The sequence below is a fragment of the Camelus bactrianus genome, chromosome 4, assembly GCF_048773025.1.
Source record: "Camelus bactrianus isolate YW-2024 breed Bactrian camel chromosome 4, ASM4877302v1, whole genome shotgun sequence".
Taxonomy (NCBI): domain Eukaryota; kingdom Metazoa; phylum Chordata; class Mammalia; order Artiodactyla; family Camelidae; genus Camelus; species Camelus bactrianus.
In genome coordinates this window covers 67104060-67122387 of record NC_133542.1, presented here as the reverse complement: position 1 = coordinate 67122387, position 18328 = coordinate 67104060, and the positions used below count along the sequence as shown (strand labels likewise).

At 33.3% G+C, this 18328-nt stretch overlaps 1 protein-coding gene across 5 annotated transcripts in view; it reads right to left on the bottom strand.

The window, feature by feature from the left end:
* Positions 1 to 18328, bottom strand: part of RABGAP1 (RAB GTPase activating protein 1) — a 141818-nt gene that overhangs the window by 67840 nt on the left and 55650 nt on the right. For all 5 annotated transcript variants that reach the window (XM_045517568.2, XM_074362180.1, XM_074362179.1 and 2 more), the window contains 3 exons: positions 12837 to 13011; positions 9030 to 9123; positions 5260 to 5410 (listed from right to left, as the gene is read on the bottom strand). In XM_045517568.2, the coding sequence (XP_045373524.1) occupies positions 5260 to 5410; positions 9030 to 9123; positions 12837 to 13011 (420 nt within the window). The remainder of the gene's footprint in view (positions 1 to 5259; positions 5411 to 9029; positions 9124 to 12836; positions 13012 to 18328) is intronic.

Below are 18328 nucleotides of genomic sequence, written 5' to 3'. Positions count from 1 at the left end.
TTAAATATTTAAATTATTTTTCCAGACTGGTAAAATGTGGCTGGGCCTCCAGGGCTTCCCTTAGACAATCAGAAATGTAAATACTGGTAATATGGGCATGCTAATAATAGTCTTGGTTCTGGATAAAAGCTTGAAATCTGCGGCAAAAGACTAACAACGCTGAAGTGTACCACTAAAATCACTAGAGAAAACAATGCAAACAGGTTTTAGAAAACACAGGCTGACTGGAGGGAAAGAGAGAGAAACATAAGAAACATACGTGGCTATTTCATTTTTCTCTTATTATTAAAAGCATCTATTAAGGAAGCAGTTCTGATGTAAATTTTTGGTACTAAGCAAAGTAAATAAAAGAAACAGAAAGAGTCATTGACATAAAAGGTGAAAAATAATCAAAAGAAAGGACCAGAGGATAATTCTGGAAATTGGAGACCAGAAAGTGCCCTCTTTTCCTTTCATTCTCAACTCCAATTTATTTAACTTACCAGACCCAAAGAGCTATAGGTCTTACAAGTGGGAGTAAGAGAGGCCATGGAAGTCCCTCTGGATTATTTATTAGGGTTTCTTCCCCCTGCACCTGACAGGTTCTGCATGGAGACCAATGTTGAGGAACCCTTGTTCAAACATACGAAAGAACAGAAAACAAAGAATCTAGGAGTATTTGGTCTCTAGAAATTTATTTCATGAAGCCAAGGGTAGTTCAATATCAAGACATCTACACTATGTTGACAGATTACCTATCTACTCCAACAACAAATTAAAGAAAATCATATTAAGTTCTGAATAAGCGCTTCATAAAATTTCAGCAGACATCCAAAATAAAAAAAATCAAAGCCTGAATAGAATAAAATCATTTAAATAACATAAAAAGTATTTACCAAAAAAAAGAAAAACTGAATAGCATGCTTTCCAAAAGTTTTAACAAACTAAAACCATTTTAATTAAAATCAGGAACTTGATAGGAACGTTAGTTATCAGCACTATCATTTAACATTGTCATAACACTTCTATCAAATGCAAAAACAAAACCAAGAAAATTTAGTAGCGTTCATAAACAGTGAAAAAGGAAGTCAAACTGTTTTTGTTGCTGATAGTATAATACACCTAAAAAAATCTCAAAAGATGCTAGTAGAAAACTAGGAAGATTGATCAAAATATCAAGAGGTAGATAACAGAATTTTTTAAAAATTAGAATCTGTTCTCTATTGTAGCAATTAGCTACCCAGAAATGGAAGTAAGAAAAAAAAAGTTCCATTTGCTACAGAAAATACCGTATTAACCCTAAGATAATTCTTAGGAATAAATTTAACAAAAGAGAACAAGACATACATGAAGGCAACTCTGAAGTCTTTAACAGACATAAAATAAGATCTGGACAAGTGGAAAGACATACCATATTCTCAGATGTAAAGATACTATAACAATGTAATTTATAACCTAGATTAATAATAAAGTAAATGTAATTCAAATTAGAAACCCTAAATAACCATATAGGGTGATGGTGAGATCGGAGAAAATGACTAAGCTTTATATGGAAGATTAAATATACAAGACTAGAATACTAGAAAAAGAAAAATACTAAAAAAAAAAAAAAAGAGTACTAGAAAAATGAAATAGGAAACAGTGGAAAAAAAGATTTGCTTTACCAGATACTATAACATAACTTAAAGCTTCTTTAACGAAAACAGTATTGGCACAGGAATACAGAAACATCAATAAACAGAACAAGTTAGAAATCAATCCTAACATATATGAGAATTTAAGATGTAACAAAGATGGTAGTTCTACTCAGTAGAAAATAGCACAACCGGTTATCCATCTGGGAGAAAGTAAAATTGTACTGCTATCATATGCCATGTACAAAAATAAGTCCCAGATGGATTAAAGACATAAAAATATAACACATACAATAAAAATCTCGCAAGGAAATCTTGGAAAGTACATTTACAAAATCTAGAAGTAGGAGAGACCTTAACCAAGATGCAATTTTCTACATAAAAACTGAAAACGTTTTATGTGGCGTGAAACCATAAATAAAGTCAATGTAAAATTAAATTTCTAGAAAGATACTTATAATGAAGATAGAAAGAATATACAAAATATATAGAAAGTACTTAGAAACTGACATCTTAAAAAAACTTAACAGAAAATATACAAAGAATATAAAGAGATAATAACTAGAAGAGCAAATCACTCAAATTTTCTGGTAGGGAACTGCAAACTAAAGATAAATTAAAGTGATAATTAATACTGTTCGGGATAAGGGGTAAGAGGTATCTCCCTACATTGCTGGTGGAACTGTGAACTATTAACAGCCTTTCAGAGAAGCAAGCTGGATATAAGTAAATTAAATACAAAAACTAAATAACCAGTTTAAAAATCACATTACCCTTTGATCTAGCAATCACACTCTTGAGATTCTATTCCCTCAAAGTAAAAAATTTAGAATACGTACAAGGTTGTCTAGTAAAAACTATTTAGAGGCTAAAAACTGGAAACAAACTTAATACCTACCAACAGAAGAATGGCTGAATAAAAGACTGCACTGTCTTAGTCTGTTTGGGTTTCTATAACAAAACACCAGACCGTGTGGCTTTTGGACAGTAGAAACATACTGGACTTGTGAATGCTGGGGGTTCAAGTCAGGCTGCCAGCGCAGCCGGGCTTTGGTGAGGCCCTCTTCTGGGCTGCACACTGCCGACTTCTTTCTGTGTCCTCACAGGGTGGAAGGTGGTGAAAAACCTTTCCTAACACTCTTTTCTAAAAGCACTAACCCTAGAATGAGGGTTATGCCCTTGTGACCTAATTATCTCCCAAAGACCCTTCATACTATCATCTTGGTACAGAGGTTAGGTTTCAGTATGAATTTTAAGGGGCACAAACATTCAGATCATAGTACCTGCTACACGCAAGAATGTTCACTACAGCTTTATTTATAAAAGCTATAACGGGGGAGGACCCCAAAATCTGAAATAGCAGAATAAAATAAAACTGCGGTTTATTCATATGATGGAATACTTTCAGCAATTAAAAAAATGAAATAAAAAAACAAGCTACTGATACACTCCCAAAATGGATGAGCAAAAGAAGTGAGATACAAACAAGCCCATGCTGCATGACTGCATTTAAATAAAGTTTAGGAACAATCAAAACTAGTCTAGGGAAAGAAAAGTCAGAATAATGGTTTTTCAGGGATGGAGAAGAGGTGGTTACAATTAGAAAGGGACAAAAATAACTTTTTGGAGTGATGGATATGTTCTTTCTTTTGGCAGTGATCACAGTAAGTGTATTTATATGTAAAATGTCATTAAGCTATATACTTTAAAGTTGTATTTTTTAGCCTATGTAAATTATACGTTGCTGTAAAAAAATTTTTTTAAAAATTTAAATGAAGTTTCTCCTCTCAAAGAACTCTAGAGCTAATTTTAAAATGTTAATTACAATAACTATTCCTAGAAATCATAAAAAATATATTTATTTTTAGATATATCTTATATATCATATCTAAGTTACATTAGATAACACTGTAGTGTAACAAAGCATTCACCAATATTATTATGGTTAAATAATTTGTAATTTCTGATTATCTATCAGCAATTTAAACTAATATACATCCATCAGAAATCTTTTTAGGTTCTAGCCATCCGCATAATAAAAATTTAATGTGAAGTATAAATACATGACACTAGCATATATAAAACGTTAATCAAATACATGAGAGTTTGTTAATAGCTGATCTTTCACACATCATATAACTACTAGGTTCCTATTTAAGAAACAGAAGTCAGGAAAACAGAATAAAATACCTCACATGTTAAATTACCTGTATGAGTAGGCACACCAAAAATATGTGAGAAATAATTTTTGGCCAAACATTTCAAAGGACTTCAAAAGAAAAACTAGAAAGACAGTTAAAATTACATACCCAAAACAGGATTTGCCAACAAAAGGAAAAAAAACCAACCAGGCATACTTTGCAAGCTACACATATTTGCATACGTTGATACTACGAGTACAAGGCTCTGCTGTTCTTCCGTATCTGGGGTGGGGGGTGTCTTTTCTGGGACCCACATTAAACATCATATTCCTCATAAAGGCTCTCCTACACTCCCAGGCGATATTAATCATTACTTTTGATGGTTCCTACTGCACTCTTCCAGACTATCACAAGACAAATGTCTATTATATGAGTTAATTGCTTTCATGTTTGACCTCCTAGCTCTAGCACTGTGGTTGCAATAGGCACTCAATAAATGCTGGTTAAACAATTACAGCAATGTAATGGAGGGAATCAGAATACTTGTTCTGGAGAGAAAAAACATCTATCTGGACATAAGATGATGAATAGAAACACTAATATTTTGAACAAATTAAAGTCATTTTCAGATGAGGAAAGATCAAATTTCATGTTCAAATGCTGTTCTTACTTATAAGGCTTCCCCTCCCCCCACTTTATAGAGATATTATTCATTTCCTGTTAAGGTTTTAATATATTTTTTTTAAAGTTTCACCTTTTCTCACATTGAAAAATTCTCATATATTATTGAGAGTTCCAAGCATTTATTCATAACTCAGGTTTGGGATTTGCACACCACTGGAGAAACTGCTTCCTAAAGATAGACACTTGAAGAATTTTAGAAAAAATAAAACTGAAAACCAATAACATGGGTGCAAAGGCACAAAGCACTCCATGACCTTGCAGAAAATTAGTTTAAACTCTTGTATACTTGTATAAGGAATAGTTTTTGTTGCTTCGCTTGCAAAACTTTGAGGAATTCATGAATTTGAAAAGGGGACACTATAAAAAATGAGAATTTTTCACTTTAGAGGAATGAGCTCAAAGGAGATATACTTTAAGATAATAAGAACCATGTTCTTCCAATTGTAAAAAAAAATAGGCCTTCCCTAGGAAAACAACATTTCTGTGAAGTGTGAAAAGGACTAAATAAACAACAGAAAGTTTTTTACATATGGCATAGAAAAACTGATCTAACTAAAAATGAAATTATGGTCAAAAAGTATTCAGATACACAATGGGTAGAGGACATCTTCTGCCTGGGAAGTGAAAAGGAAAGAAGAAAACCTATGCCTTCTCATTTGTGCCAACACTAAAAATAACGTTGGGCTAGAAGTATGAAAGTTCTAGTGTTATGTTAGATAAAGGAATTGGATAAAATTCTTGGAAATCAAATAGTTACAATAATCTTGGCATAAAAAATTTCTACAAGGACTAATGCTGTGGCTGAATTATCATCCCCTTACCTTTGTGATGAGAATTCGGTATTTTTCTACCAGGTGGTCATTGTTGTGACAACCTGCTAGTAGCTGCCAGACTTCTCCTCGAAGAGCTTCAGGAACACCACTTCTTACTAAGGATGACAACTGCTTTGGCCTCACACTCAAGTTGAGATGCCTAAAGATTAAGCCATAATCCACAAGTTTATAACAGACGTATTCTCTAAAAGAGTATTATTTTTATGAAAGCTAAACTAAATGATATACAAAGACTTAATAAAGGTAACATATTAATAAGGGAAAAAAAGCTTTTGAACTAGATGTGGCCAATATATAACTGTAAAAGACTGGGTGAAGGAAACAATTCTGCAGACTGCTTAAGTATCTTTAAATTATTGCCTTTTTTTTTTTTTGATAAAATGCAAAACTGGAAACCATAGCTTCATGGTTGTGGTTTGTGTAAGAAAAACAAAGCAAAACCCCCAAATTCCAATCAGTGGACACATTGCCAAAGATAAGAGCTTGGCCCTGCATCAAAATTGACAAGAGAACTGTGTATTTTTATATTTTAAGTTTAAATAAACATTTATTCTAAGTTAAAATAAATATAAAGATAAATGCTTTCAGCAGTTTTTATGAAACCTTGCTTCAAGTAACTTTTCTGAATAACTATGGTGGACAAGAAAGTTTTTATTGTACAATTATAATCTCATAACAAGTTATTAAAGTGTCTGAGCTTCATTTATCTCATCTACAAAATGGGGGAAATAAAACATACTGAAATGTTGGCATTAATTTACAAAGTGCTTTTGCATAATCTCATTTGATCCTCACAACATCCATCTGAGGTATGTGGTAGTATCTTCACTTTTACAGATGGAGAAAGAAGTTCAAGGAAGTTGATTAAAAGACTGAGATAGTCCTCAAATTCTAAGACCAATCAATCTGTCACAGCTGCTTTGTGATTTGAAAGCCACCATTACTTACTCAATAAAGCAGGATCCTTACATGGAGAAGATCCCGTGACTATCAGATTTGAACAGAAGTTACTAATACAAAATAACCACTATCAAAATATAAAGGTCTGAGACTTTTATCAAAATTCTCCCAAAATTCTAGCAGAATGATGCATAATACATTTTAAAATAGTTAATTCTGTGATGTTAGGACCCTAATACAGCAGCCATAGACAACTGAGTATAGTTTTATCCTTGCTTAGGCAAAAAAAAAAAAAAAAAAAAAAAAAAATATATATATATATATATATATATAAAGTTGAAGACTTAGAAGCAGAAAGAACAAGAGTAGCTCTATTAATAAATTCAAGGATTGGGTACACTATGGCCTATGGGCCAAATCTGGCCCACCACCTGTTTCTGTAAGTTAACTTTTATTGAAATACAGCCATTTTTATCTCTTATGTATTGTCTATGGCTGCTTTCCCACTACAACAGCACAATTGAGCTGTTACAACAGAGAGTATTGGCCACAAGGCCTGAAATATTTACATGTGACTCTTTACCAAATCAAACCAAACCAAACAAAAAAATCCTAACCCTAGGTTTATTTGCTAACCCTAGCTTGATTTATATTGGTAAACTTATTTTCAGAATAATTTTGTCACTGATGATAGTAACTTTACCTAACTCAGTATACTACTTTATTACTGACATTAGTTCTCTTACCCAGTAAAAGTCACATTAAAATGAACCTTGAAAGTAAGAGCTCAAAAGTACTATTTATTACCAATACTACCACTAAAATCCAATGTAGAGTTAAATAAACCAGCTTTGGGATCAGACTTGACTGTGTTAAACAAATTCTGGGTCTGCCATTTACTAACCAGAATTGTTGACAATCTCTAAGCCTGTTTCCTCATCTATAAAAATGGATACTAGTTTATGAATGTGTTATAGTTGAAATAGAGCACATAACTTAGTGCTGGGTATATGGTAAATTCATTACTTCATAATATGATTACTACTATTACAACACCTTCTTTTTTTCAATCTAGAATAATCCTGAATGGTGGTTCTACAGACTTGTACTTTGCAAATGAAGAAATAAACTCAGAAGAGTTAAATGACTTGCTCAAAATCGACTGCTTGAAAGTAGGAGGTAGGATCTGAAGTCAGGTCCTCCAGGCTCTAAAAACGTCATAATATTGTGATGCTTCCTATCTATAGAACACATATAATAATTATGAAAAAATTATGATGAAATAAATTGGAGAAGGGAAACTACTATTATTTCTGAAGACATGACTGAAACTAGCAAAAACAGTTTTAAACACCCTGAAGACAGTTGAGACAGATGGAAATAGTTAATATATTTGAGGGAGTAAGAGAAGGATGTAATTTAATTAAATGAACAATTAACAATTAAATTAACAAAATGAATAAACAAAGCTTGATAACAAAACAAATTCCAAGCAATTGTCTTTAACGCTACTGAGTTCATCGCATAAACTCTAGAGTGTAAATGCTATATCTAAATGATTTTAAATATATTATGTAACCATGTCAAGACTCAATTACATTTCTATTTTAATCAGAAACCTTTTTATACAGATGAAATTCATGCCAGCAGCAGTCCAAACACTCTAAATTCACTAAACTGAAAATATATTATGATGAGAGCATCAGCAGGTTTGTCTCCTGATTGCTAAAGAAGTATCAAAAATAAATGAGAACTATTCCCCTGGGGGACTTTTGCAGAGTTCATTTATTAAAACCACTTGTATGAAGACAAACCACGCTTGGTTTGCATTCCCTTCCTGTACACATTTGACATTTCCCAGTGTGGAGAGTGTTTTACCAAAAGTGTAAAGCACTGTTAGAGTGCTAGAAGCAGATGATGCCCATTTGTAGTCCTATCCCTTAAGGGCATGAAGTTTTTTGTTTGTTTTTTGTTTTTTAATGCTGAGACACAGTTTTACTAAGAATAGAGTAAAAGGCTTCAACAGTTGAAACTCCAGAGAAAAATCTGACTCCAAAGTAACAGGCCCACAGGGAACTTATATGACAACCCTAAAAACCAGAAAGTCAGAAAGAGAGAACTGCTCAGATCATTTTCAAGTTCAGCTCTTTTCAGCATATACTGGCATCCTACACAGTGGAAAAAGGAAACTGCATCAATGCCTCACCAACTAGATACCACAGTGTCTCTGATTTCATTAATAAATACCTGAAAGTAGTGTATTCTTTTTAGACAGTCTACAGGATATTGCTTAACACTGTTGTCAAACTGTCTCTTGAGCTAATGAGAAATTCCTGAATTTTACAAGTGTTAAGTAGGAAAAGTTACCAGTAGAGCAATTAATATATATCATGTTTGTAACACTTTGCTCTGACACTTTAGGCACATAACAGAGATAAGGAAAATCCCACCTGGAGTCTCTATCATGGTTCTATGTATTATGTGAGCATCTTCTGAACGTCCCTGATTTTGTGTAATGTCTTAACTATTGTGCATTATCTTAAACAGGCAGTGGTTCATAATGGCTTCAATATAAAGGACCTCTTTCTTTATTTATTCTCTCCATGGATTCCATGTTTGAATAAATATTTTCTGTAGCAATGAGAATTTATTAGGTTTCTGATATTTTGAAAGTTGATTTCAGATCTTTACTATTACCCTTATAAATCTCTAAAAACAGAGAGATTCTAGAACATGAACCTCATACTTAGATTACTCATAAAATTGGCTCCAAAACTGAATACTGTAGTTAGGTAAAATTCCATATCCATAAAATAAGAATAGCAGATGAAAAGGAGAACTATTTTATTACAACTTACCATTTAGACAGCAGTTCTCCCCACGTTTCAAGAATTTTTTCTGCACATTCTTTGGATACATCACCAGATCCACTCAAGAGAGGTTCATCATTATCTTTAATAAACAGAACACACAAAAAAGGATAACAGAGGTGGCTATGCTAGCCAGAAGAATGACATGGAAACCTAACAGTCAAACTGGAAAGATTTTATTGGGAGCACAGTGTCATAATTTCTCTTTTAGTATACAGGTATAAATACAAAGAAAATAAAAAACGGTCCTAGGTGGAATGTTGTTGTAATCTTTTTAATTCTCTTTTGCTTTCCATATAGGTCCATATTATGTCAATGGCAGAAAAGAGCCATTTAATTATAAAATGAGAGAACTCAAAATGTGGTATGTTCTCTCACCTACTCCAAAGCAAATAGCTTTATGCATGAAAATATACAGCAGTCTTTTGTATAACAGTTAATAAAATTACAAACCATGTAGGAAACCAAAATAGGAAAGTAGAGAATATCTGAATAAATTATGATACATGTTTACAATGTAAATGCATGTTGACATTTGTTTACATAATGATCTGGTAAAATACCACATAAAATAAAAATATCAAGAGCTAAATCTTCATCATAATCTAATCTATATTAAAAAATAGAAAACAGTCTGGAATGAACTACGGCAAGACATTAACAATTACTGACTCTGAATGATGGAGTTATGATTATTCCTTTCCTCCTTCATGTTTTTTTGAAATTCTAAATTTTCTACAATGGCATAGATTACTTTATAATAGAAAGCACAAAAATATTAAAAAGGACCAAAATGAATCATTTCAAACTGAGTTCAAGTAATTAGGAAATGTCAATTCAAAAAAGAATCTAAAGACTGTAAGACATGAAGACAGTGAAGAAAATGACAATGATAAAGGTGTGTGAGAGAAAATTGAAGTGTAATGAAAGTGGGGGCGTATGTGAACTTAGATCTATTTAATCAATCTTCTTTTGTTGGACATTTGGAAAGTTTTCAACTTTTAGCTACAAACAGTATCAGGATGAATATAGCTCATCACCTTTATTGACTATATGCCCAGAAGTGAACTTCCTGGGTTAAAGATGTATGCCTTTAAGGATTTTGAAGCTTACTGACAAACTGCCTTCCGAACAGTTTACCAGTTTACATTTGCACTAACTGGGTGCAACAGTACTTGTCTCCATGTGTCCTCAAACAATGCTGTTTCTAGATTTTTGGGCTTAACCTGCCTGAAAAAGTTTGGATCTTTAACTGCTGATGATTACATCATGAATTTGCACCCTTTTAGATAGTACACCTGAAAGCACAAATTTTAAAGGTTCAGAAATCCAGTATACTTATTACTAAACTTCTTTACATTTTAATGTCTTAAATATTATCACCAATTTTGATAGTGAGACAGGGAAGAGGACAGACTGAATATCAAAGAGTCATCTGCAAATGGAAAAAGAAGGGAGAAAATCTTGAGGACACTAAGATAAACTTCCCCTGTTTCACTATTTTGCCAGAATTGACCCTACTTTCTAAATGCCTTGAGTAATTCTCTACTCCTTAAAATATCAATATAATACAACTCTTTGGGAGACAAAAGCTACAAAAAATGTATTAAAATTTACAAGAGATGACAGTTCCTTCAAGGAGATTAGGAAGACCTACCTTACAAAATTCTCTTTTACTGTTTAAATGTGTTTAGAATGCTGTTTCTGAACACCTCCCCTTTATAACTCCTGGTTTCCTGCCCTGTAAGTACGTATGTCCTGTGGTAAGGAGCCTCTCTAGAGGATTACTGCCATTTCTTTCCAGGGAGCAAACATCACAACAGGACCAAATTCTCTGGTTTGTATGCTGGGCTAGAGAGAACTGAAAGATGCCATGTCTGTAGTCTTCTTCATTTCCGGTTCTCCTGTCATTGGCTTTTCACTGTGGAAATGGATCCCAGGAGGGTTACTCATCCTGCAAACATTTACTGAGCACCCATTATGTATCAGGAATTGAGTTATACACCAGGAAGAAAATGTGGGGGAAAAAAGGACACATTCTCTTCCTTTACAGAGAGCTTGTGTTCTAGTGTTCCCTGATTGTCCCATGGACTGCTTACTGCCATTAGTCCTTATCTTTCCCTAGTTAAGAGTTGTCAGTTGAAGCCCTTTGAACACCTTCAATTATACTGAAAAATGTATGCCTGCTATAGATTAGAACTACGTCTCAGTCTGGATATTATCCATTAGATGGGCCCAAATTTCTTTGTAACTAGTAGATATCCTTTAACATCTATAGTATGGAGATTAGGGTTTCATAATAAATAAGAGCGTCTTGTTGAATTTTTGGTGTTTTTTACGTTGCTGAGTTTGAGAGGAAGAGAATTTTATAAACTTTTATCTGCTCTGCCATCTTAAGCAGTGCTGACCTAGAAGGGAAACTGCAAGTCTCCAGACTACCAGCTATACAGTAGACAAATCTCAAACAATGGGAACAATTTCACCTTTTTCAGCCTGAAAACATGACTTAAATTGGCTCTGCAGGGAGACTCTACATTGTATCTCTGACTTCTCAAAAACAATACATGTGCTTTCTTTGCACCTCAGAATGCTTTCTGTGAACCAAATGCCCAGAGATGATGACAGGATAGAGTTCAGACTCTTAACTCACAGACCTGGATTAAAATCATCCCTGCCAATTTCTAGCTGTTATGACCCTGAGTAAATTCACTTTTCTGAGATTTCCACTTCCTTACGTTCAAAAGAAGGATAATAATAAGTCCTATTTTTCAGGATATTTGTGAGGATTATACGAACAAAGTATTATTTTACTTTACAAATAAAGTATCTATCTACCACATATTAAGCATCTAGTAATTGGTGGCCACTGATGTTACTAATAAATGATCCTAAGTTGACCAGTCACAAAAGGAAAAGTTACAGGGAACAATAAGAATTGGAAAGTCAGACTTTGCTCTAAACTTGAAAAAAGTACATATAATCCTGGATATGTATTTCTTTTAACCCAATCAAACATTCCTGCCACCCTCATACCTGTGTTAATGTAATTTCTTAGCCAGAAATGCCCAAACCATTTATCCCTGAATTCTCCTTGCACTTTAAAAGTGCTAGCTAAAAACTATTCATGATGCCCCACTACATAGCCCACAATGATACATGAATTCTCCTCTACGAATGTCCAGAACACTGCCTGTGAGCCTCACAGAGGCACATGCCTCATATGACCTTCTCTCATAATCAGCTTGTTTCTTACCTTAAAAATAAAGCTCTGGTACAAAACAATAATTTGGAAAATGTCTCCCAAACTTTCACTTTTCCTGTGCTCTTTCACTCCATTTCTCACTTACATACAGTATCTTTTCACAGAGATTGACAGACTGACAAATTAGTTCAGATATAACCATGAAAAATAAGAGAAGAAAAAAGAACTGGCTGATTCCTAATGTGTATCAGTGTAGAAATCCAGTAATGTATACATCAGTTGAGGTGGGAATATTTATTTAGGTAGAAACTATGTCAATTTGATCTAAAAAGGTGCTGTTTTAATACACTAAGCTGGCATAGAATGATTCTTTAAAAATAAAAGCACTAATTATAAATCTTACTTTTTATAACTTGATTACAATTATCTTAAAGAAAGTTCTACATTAACCATTTTTAATTTACCATAGTCCTTTGCATATTTACTGAAAGAATTCAAAATACTTTGTCACATTATCAATTCCCTAATAAAGTTATAATGGTCTGCATGGCCCACCACCCTAAAATAGGAATTAAGCTCTCCCTATGAGTTACCTTCCTCTTCATCATCTTCTGGAGGAGAAGGGATTATTGAGCTCTGAGAACCAGACTGTGGCAGGCGGACTGAGGGACTGGCTGTAGTTTTCCTCCTCTCTCTTTCTGATTCACTTTCCAAGCATACAACTTCGTATAAAGTGTCACTATTGTTCTTTCTCTCCTTTTGCTTTATCTTGAAGATGAAAAAATATTATATATTAGGTGATAAAATTCTTTATTTTTCAACTGAGTACTAGTTCTGATTTCATACAGAATGAGAATAAAAAGATACTACTTTGAATATCTGAACTAAATGTAACCTTTTCTAAATAGAAGAATAAATGCTTAGATTTAAAACCCTTATGAAAATAAGATATTTACTGAGCAGGACTCTAGCTTTGCAATTTTATTTCTGGTATTCAGATTGTATCATCAAATATCCAACTACCAATATTTAGTAAGTGTGAACTAAAAAGTTAACCATTCTGTAGCTTCCAAGTTACTTTAGAGTGTCATTCAAGATTTCCTATATAAAACTATACACAAAGAAAATGTTTGAAAGTATTCTAAAACATAAAGCTTAGGACTAGAAAGTTCTCTTAACCACCTCCCTGCCCACAAATCCTTTAGCTTAATTTTAACAGTACAGAGAACTTTTCTTCAATTAAAAGCTACAAGGGGTGGGAGGAGAGGCAAGTGACAGAAAAGAGATTAACAGAATCTATAAAAAACTTGAAACTCAAATTGTTTTGTATTTTAGGTTTATTTCGAAGAAAACACATAATAGTTTAAATTGACCTAAATTAAAAACTAAGAATAGGGAATATAAAACTTTACCAGAATAGTATTTAAATACATTAACATTCCATATTGCAGCCAGTTTCAGGAGGAGAAAAAAAGTGAAATATACAGCAGAAGGAAAAGGCAGAACTGTAGGAAAAGATACAGAGACAACTAGGAAGGTGGTAACACCAAAGAGAAAGACATACAGGCATAAAGTAAAAATATAGAAGGCGGGGGGGGGGTGGGGGCAATAAGAGGTTCATTAGGTACAGAAATACCAGGCGGAGCTGATTTTATGATCTTAATGATCATTTGAGTTCTTAAGAAAAATTACCCCAATCCTGAAAGGCAAAGATAGTGGCAACATGTCCTTTCAGTATCATCCTAAGGCACTATTTAATACAGTAGTAAGTAAACTTTTCTGTAAAGGGCCAAAAAGCAAGTATCTTGGGCTATGTGGGCCCCTGCTGCAGCTACTCTGCCACTGTGGTGCGAAAGCAGTCACAGACAGTAAGTGAATGTGGCTGTGTTCCAGAAAACCTTTATAAAAACAAGCACCACGCCAGATCTGACGCACAGATCCAGATTCACCAACTTTTTTATTAACATGTCCACTCAAGGGCTGTTTAATTTTCTAAATGAATAAATGATTTTAACTTAACTACTTACTATTAATTAAGGACCCTGACTCTGTGAAGTTACATATTAATCTGGAGGATATGCAAATGATTTCTGTCCAATAGAAAAGACAACCCAAAGGTTACCTATAAGATATCCACCAGTTTTGTTTCTAACTAGCACTCTTGTTCTAACATCCTTTTTTTTTTTTTTTTTGTAAAGAAAGGACTATTTAAACTTGCATTCCTCAAATACTTAGAACGAGCTTCACCATCTTACTGGTTCCCTCACTACTTAATGCATTAAATTAAAACCTCTGACATGTTCATTTCTAAATTTGTAACTATGATTTTTAACTTTCAAATATTATACTTTGATAGGGAACAGGATTTACTTCTTTTGTTTTGTTATAAATTACTCTCTGAAACATTAGTTAACTGCTATCTGCAACAGTTCAAAGATCAACAATAGCTCTTTATCTTCAAAAAATTTTTCTCAAAAACTATATAAACATAATAAACACTGTAGTTCACCTAGAAACTCTCTGTGAGTAACAGTGATCAGAGTACTATTACTTTTTGAGTCAGATAAATATAAAGTCAAGAAGTAGACCACACCTGTAAGCCAAGAACCCCAGCTATTAAAAATGTTCATTGTTGAAGCTGAGTAAAAGTACATGGGGGTGAATTATACTACTCTTTTTATTTCTGTGTGCACTTGAATTTTCTATAATAAAAAGCTTTTAGAAAGCACTCTTAAAATACAAAAAGTAGATGGGAATAAATGGAAAGACATCACATATTCTTGGAAAAAAATGACTCTATATTGATATAAAGATGTCAATTCTCCCCAATAAAAATACCAATAATTTTCTTCCAGAGCTACACAGGTTGAATATAAAGCTTATATGAAAAATGAACAATTAAGAATATCTAGCAAAACCCACAAAAGAACAGTTGAGTAAGTAAGCCTTATCAGATAAAAAAATATATTTTAAAGTCTACATAATTAAAACACTGATATTAGTGAACACATAACATAAAGACCCATGAAAAAGAATATAAAAACATATAAAAACCAGAAATAGATCTACGAAAATCTGACATATGATAAAGGTGGCATCTTAAATACTGGGGGAGAAGTTAGGCTTTTCAGTGAATGATGTTGGGACACTTTTGGGGACAAGAGAATGGCCATTCGGAAAAGATTAAATCAGTACCGATCTGGAAGAAAATACTAATGAATCAATGATCTAAATAAAAGTAGTCAAATGAAACCATATAAATAATAAAAGAAAATGTATAAAGTCCTTTATTACCAGGGACTAGGGAAAGCATTTCTAATTATGATCCCAAATCCAAAAGCTTTAAAGGAAAAATGTGATAAACTCAAGTATATAAAAAGAAATTGTGTGGTAAAAAAGCCCTAACACTCACCACAATTTAGGTCAAAAGACAAGTGACAAACCAAGAGAAATATTTGCAAATTATATCTCAAAGGGTTATTATGATCTCTTCAAATACATAAAAAGCCTCTAAAAATTGAGAAGAAAAGGCCAAAACCAAAGAGCAAAAAAGATGGAGACAACCCACAGAAAAGGAAAGGAAAATCACCCTTGTATATATTAAAAAAAAAAAAAGCTTGCTTTCATTCATCAGAGGATAAATTAAAACTACCATCAGATCCTTATGTTTGATAACACACTCTGACAAGCCTGTGGAGAAATTCTTTAGATTTAAGTGTTTTTTCCCCTTTCCTCTGTCTCACTGAGGTTCCACCATCCCTCTTAATAAAAATAGCTAAAATGTATGAAGAACATACTATATACCAGGAACTACTCCAAATGTGCTGTACAGTTTCTCACATAATGTCACAATAACACTATGAGAAAGATTCTACTGCTGTCATTTTATAGCTGAGTAAATCAAGGCTCAGGGAGTTGAAGGAATTTGCTCCAAGTCATAATAAAGCCAGTCAACGGTAAGATCTCTGTACTCTGAGTCAAAAGCCAAGTTCTAGATAACCCTATTCTAATCCTTTGTTCCTGCCACAGGGAAGAGATGGAAGAACAGTCCTAAGACCCAAGTTTACTTTTTACCTCTTAATGTGACACTGAAAAGAAATCTCTAATCCTGTCTGCTTGCTACCATTTTCTAACTATAACCAAAAGGGCTAACTTGGAAACACTGGAACTAAAATATTTACTGCTATAGAAAAGTATATTCAAGTAAATCCACATACAACATTATAATCTTATATAATGGAATTTCAAAGTTACATGCAAAGAAAATCAATTTAAAATATTTATTTAGAACTATTATGTGCTAGTTACTTGGGATAAATCAGTGAACGAGTCAGATTAGGAATACTGCCTTAGTAGAGGTTTCTAATATGGAAAATAAGTAATAAATAAAATAAAAAGAAGTATATTTTGTGGTATACTGGAAGCTAATACCCTTGTGAAAAAAAAAAAAAAAGAAAGAAAAATGTATGATTGTGGAGGGAAACAGCATCAGTGGATAACTGGGCAAACTGCAGTGTTAAATGGAGTAGTTATGAGTTGCTAGGAAGTAAATCTGAGCAAAAACCTGAAGATGATGAGGACTGGAAGGAGGTGAATAATAGCACGTGGGATCCAGGGAAAGAGCATTCTAGGCAGAATAACAGCAAAGCCCCTAAGATCACGTTTAGAGCAGAGGAAGCTAGCAAGAAGTAACAGCACGAGAGGAATTAGTCTGTGATGTAATAGGCATCAGATCATATAGTGTCTTACAAACCCACTATAAAGACTTAGGATATTATGGAGTAAAATAGGGTTAAAGGATTTTGAGCAGAAAAATGATGTGATCTGACATTAGGCTGCTGTAATGAGGATATATCAAAAAGTGACAAAACAGAAATAGGGAGATGAGTGAAAAGGCTTGTGCAATAATCCAGCTAAAAACAATGATTCAGTTGAGGTTAACATAACCTAGGTGGTAAGAAATGGTCATATTCTAAAATTTTTTTTTCGGGGGGGAGGGTATGATTATTTATTTATTTTTAGAGGCAGTAGTAGGGATTGAACCCAGGATCTTGTGCATGCTAAGCACGTTCTCTACCACTTGAGCTATAACCTCCCCCTAGGTATGTTTTTAAAAGTAAACAGAATTTCCTGATAGACTGGATATGGGGTGTGAAAAATAAAAGAGTATAATTCTTGGCCTAAGCAACTATTAGGGGAAGATGCCTATAAACTGATTTAGTAAAAACAGGTAGGTAGAACATTTTAGGGGTAGAGGATGAGACATTTTTGGACATGGTAAATCCGAGACGTCCTGAAAGCTTAGTAAAGGAAGGGTATTTAAGGAGGAGGGAGTAATCACCTACATCAAATGTTGCTGACAGGTCAAATAAGGTGAAGACTCAGACTGACCACTGGATTTAGAAATTTAGGTCACTGTCAAGGAGTTCTGATACAAAGGAAAGCAAAGAAAGGAGCAGAAAGTAGTGGGGCAATGGGGCCAAAAGAAGCTAAAAGAACGAAACAGAAATTTCATTTTCTGCCCACCACAGGAAAGACAGAGTATGGAGTTTGACTTTGACCAAATTAACTGACTTTTTTTTTTTTTTAACTTACTCAGAAGACTGTAACAGAGTCTCTGGAATCTATCATTAAAAATGCCTAATATATAATCCCATATTACTAGACCAAGAAACATGAAAATGTGACTCACCAGACATCAGATTTAGCAGTTAAGGATTTTAAAAGTGGCAATATTGCAATAATGCTCAAGAATATAAAAGGTCTGCTTAAAATAAAAGGTTAAAGAGGCAATCTCATAAGAAACAAACTATTAAAAAAAAAAAGAACCAAATGGACATTATAGGAAAAAAAAAATACAAGATCTGAAATTTTAAAAAAATTTATTGAATGGAGTTAACAACAGACTGAAGATGACAAAAGAGTGAAGTGAATTTTAAGATACATCAATAGAGAGTATTCTATCTGAAAAAAAAAACAAAAAATATTTGAAAAAATAAACAGAGCCTCAGAGATCTGTAAGACAGTATCAAAAGGTCTGAAATACATATAACTGGAATCTCTTAGGAGAAAGAAGAGAGATGGG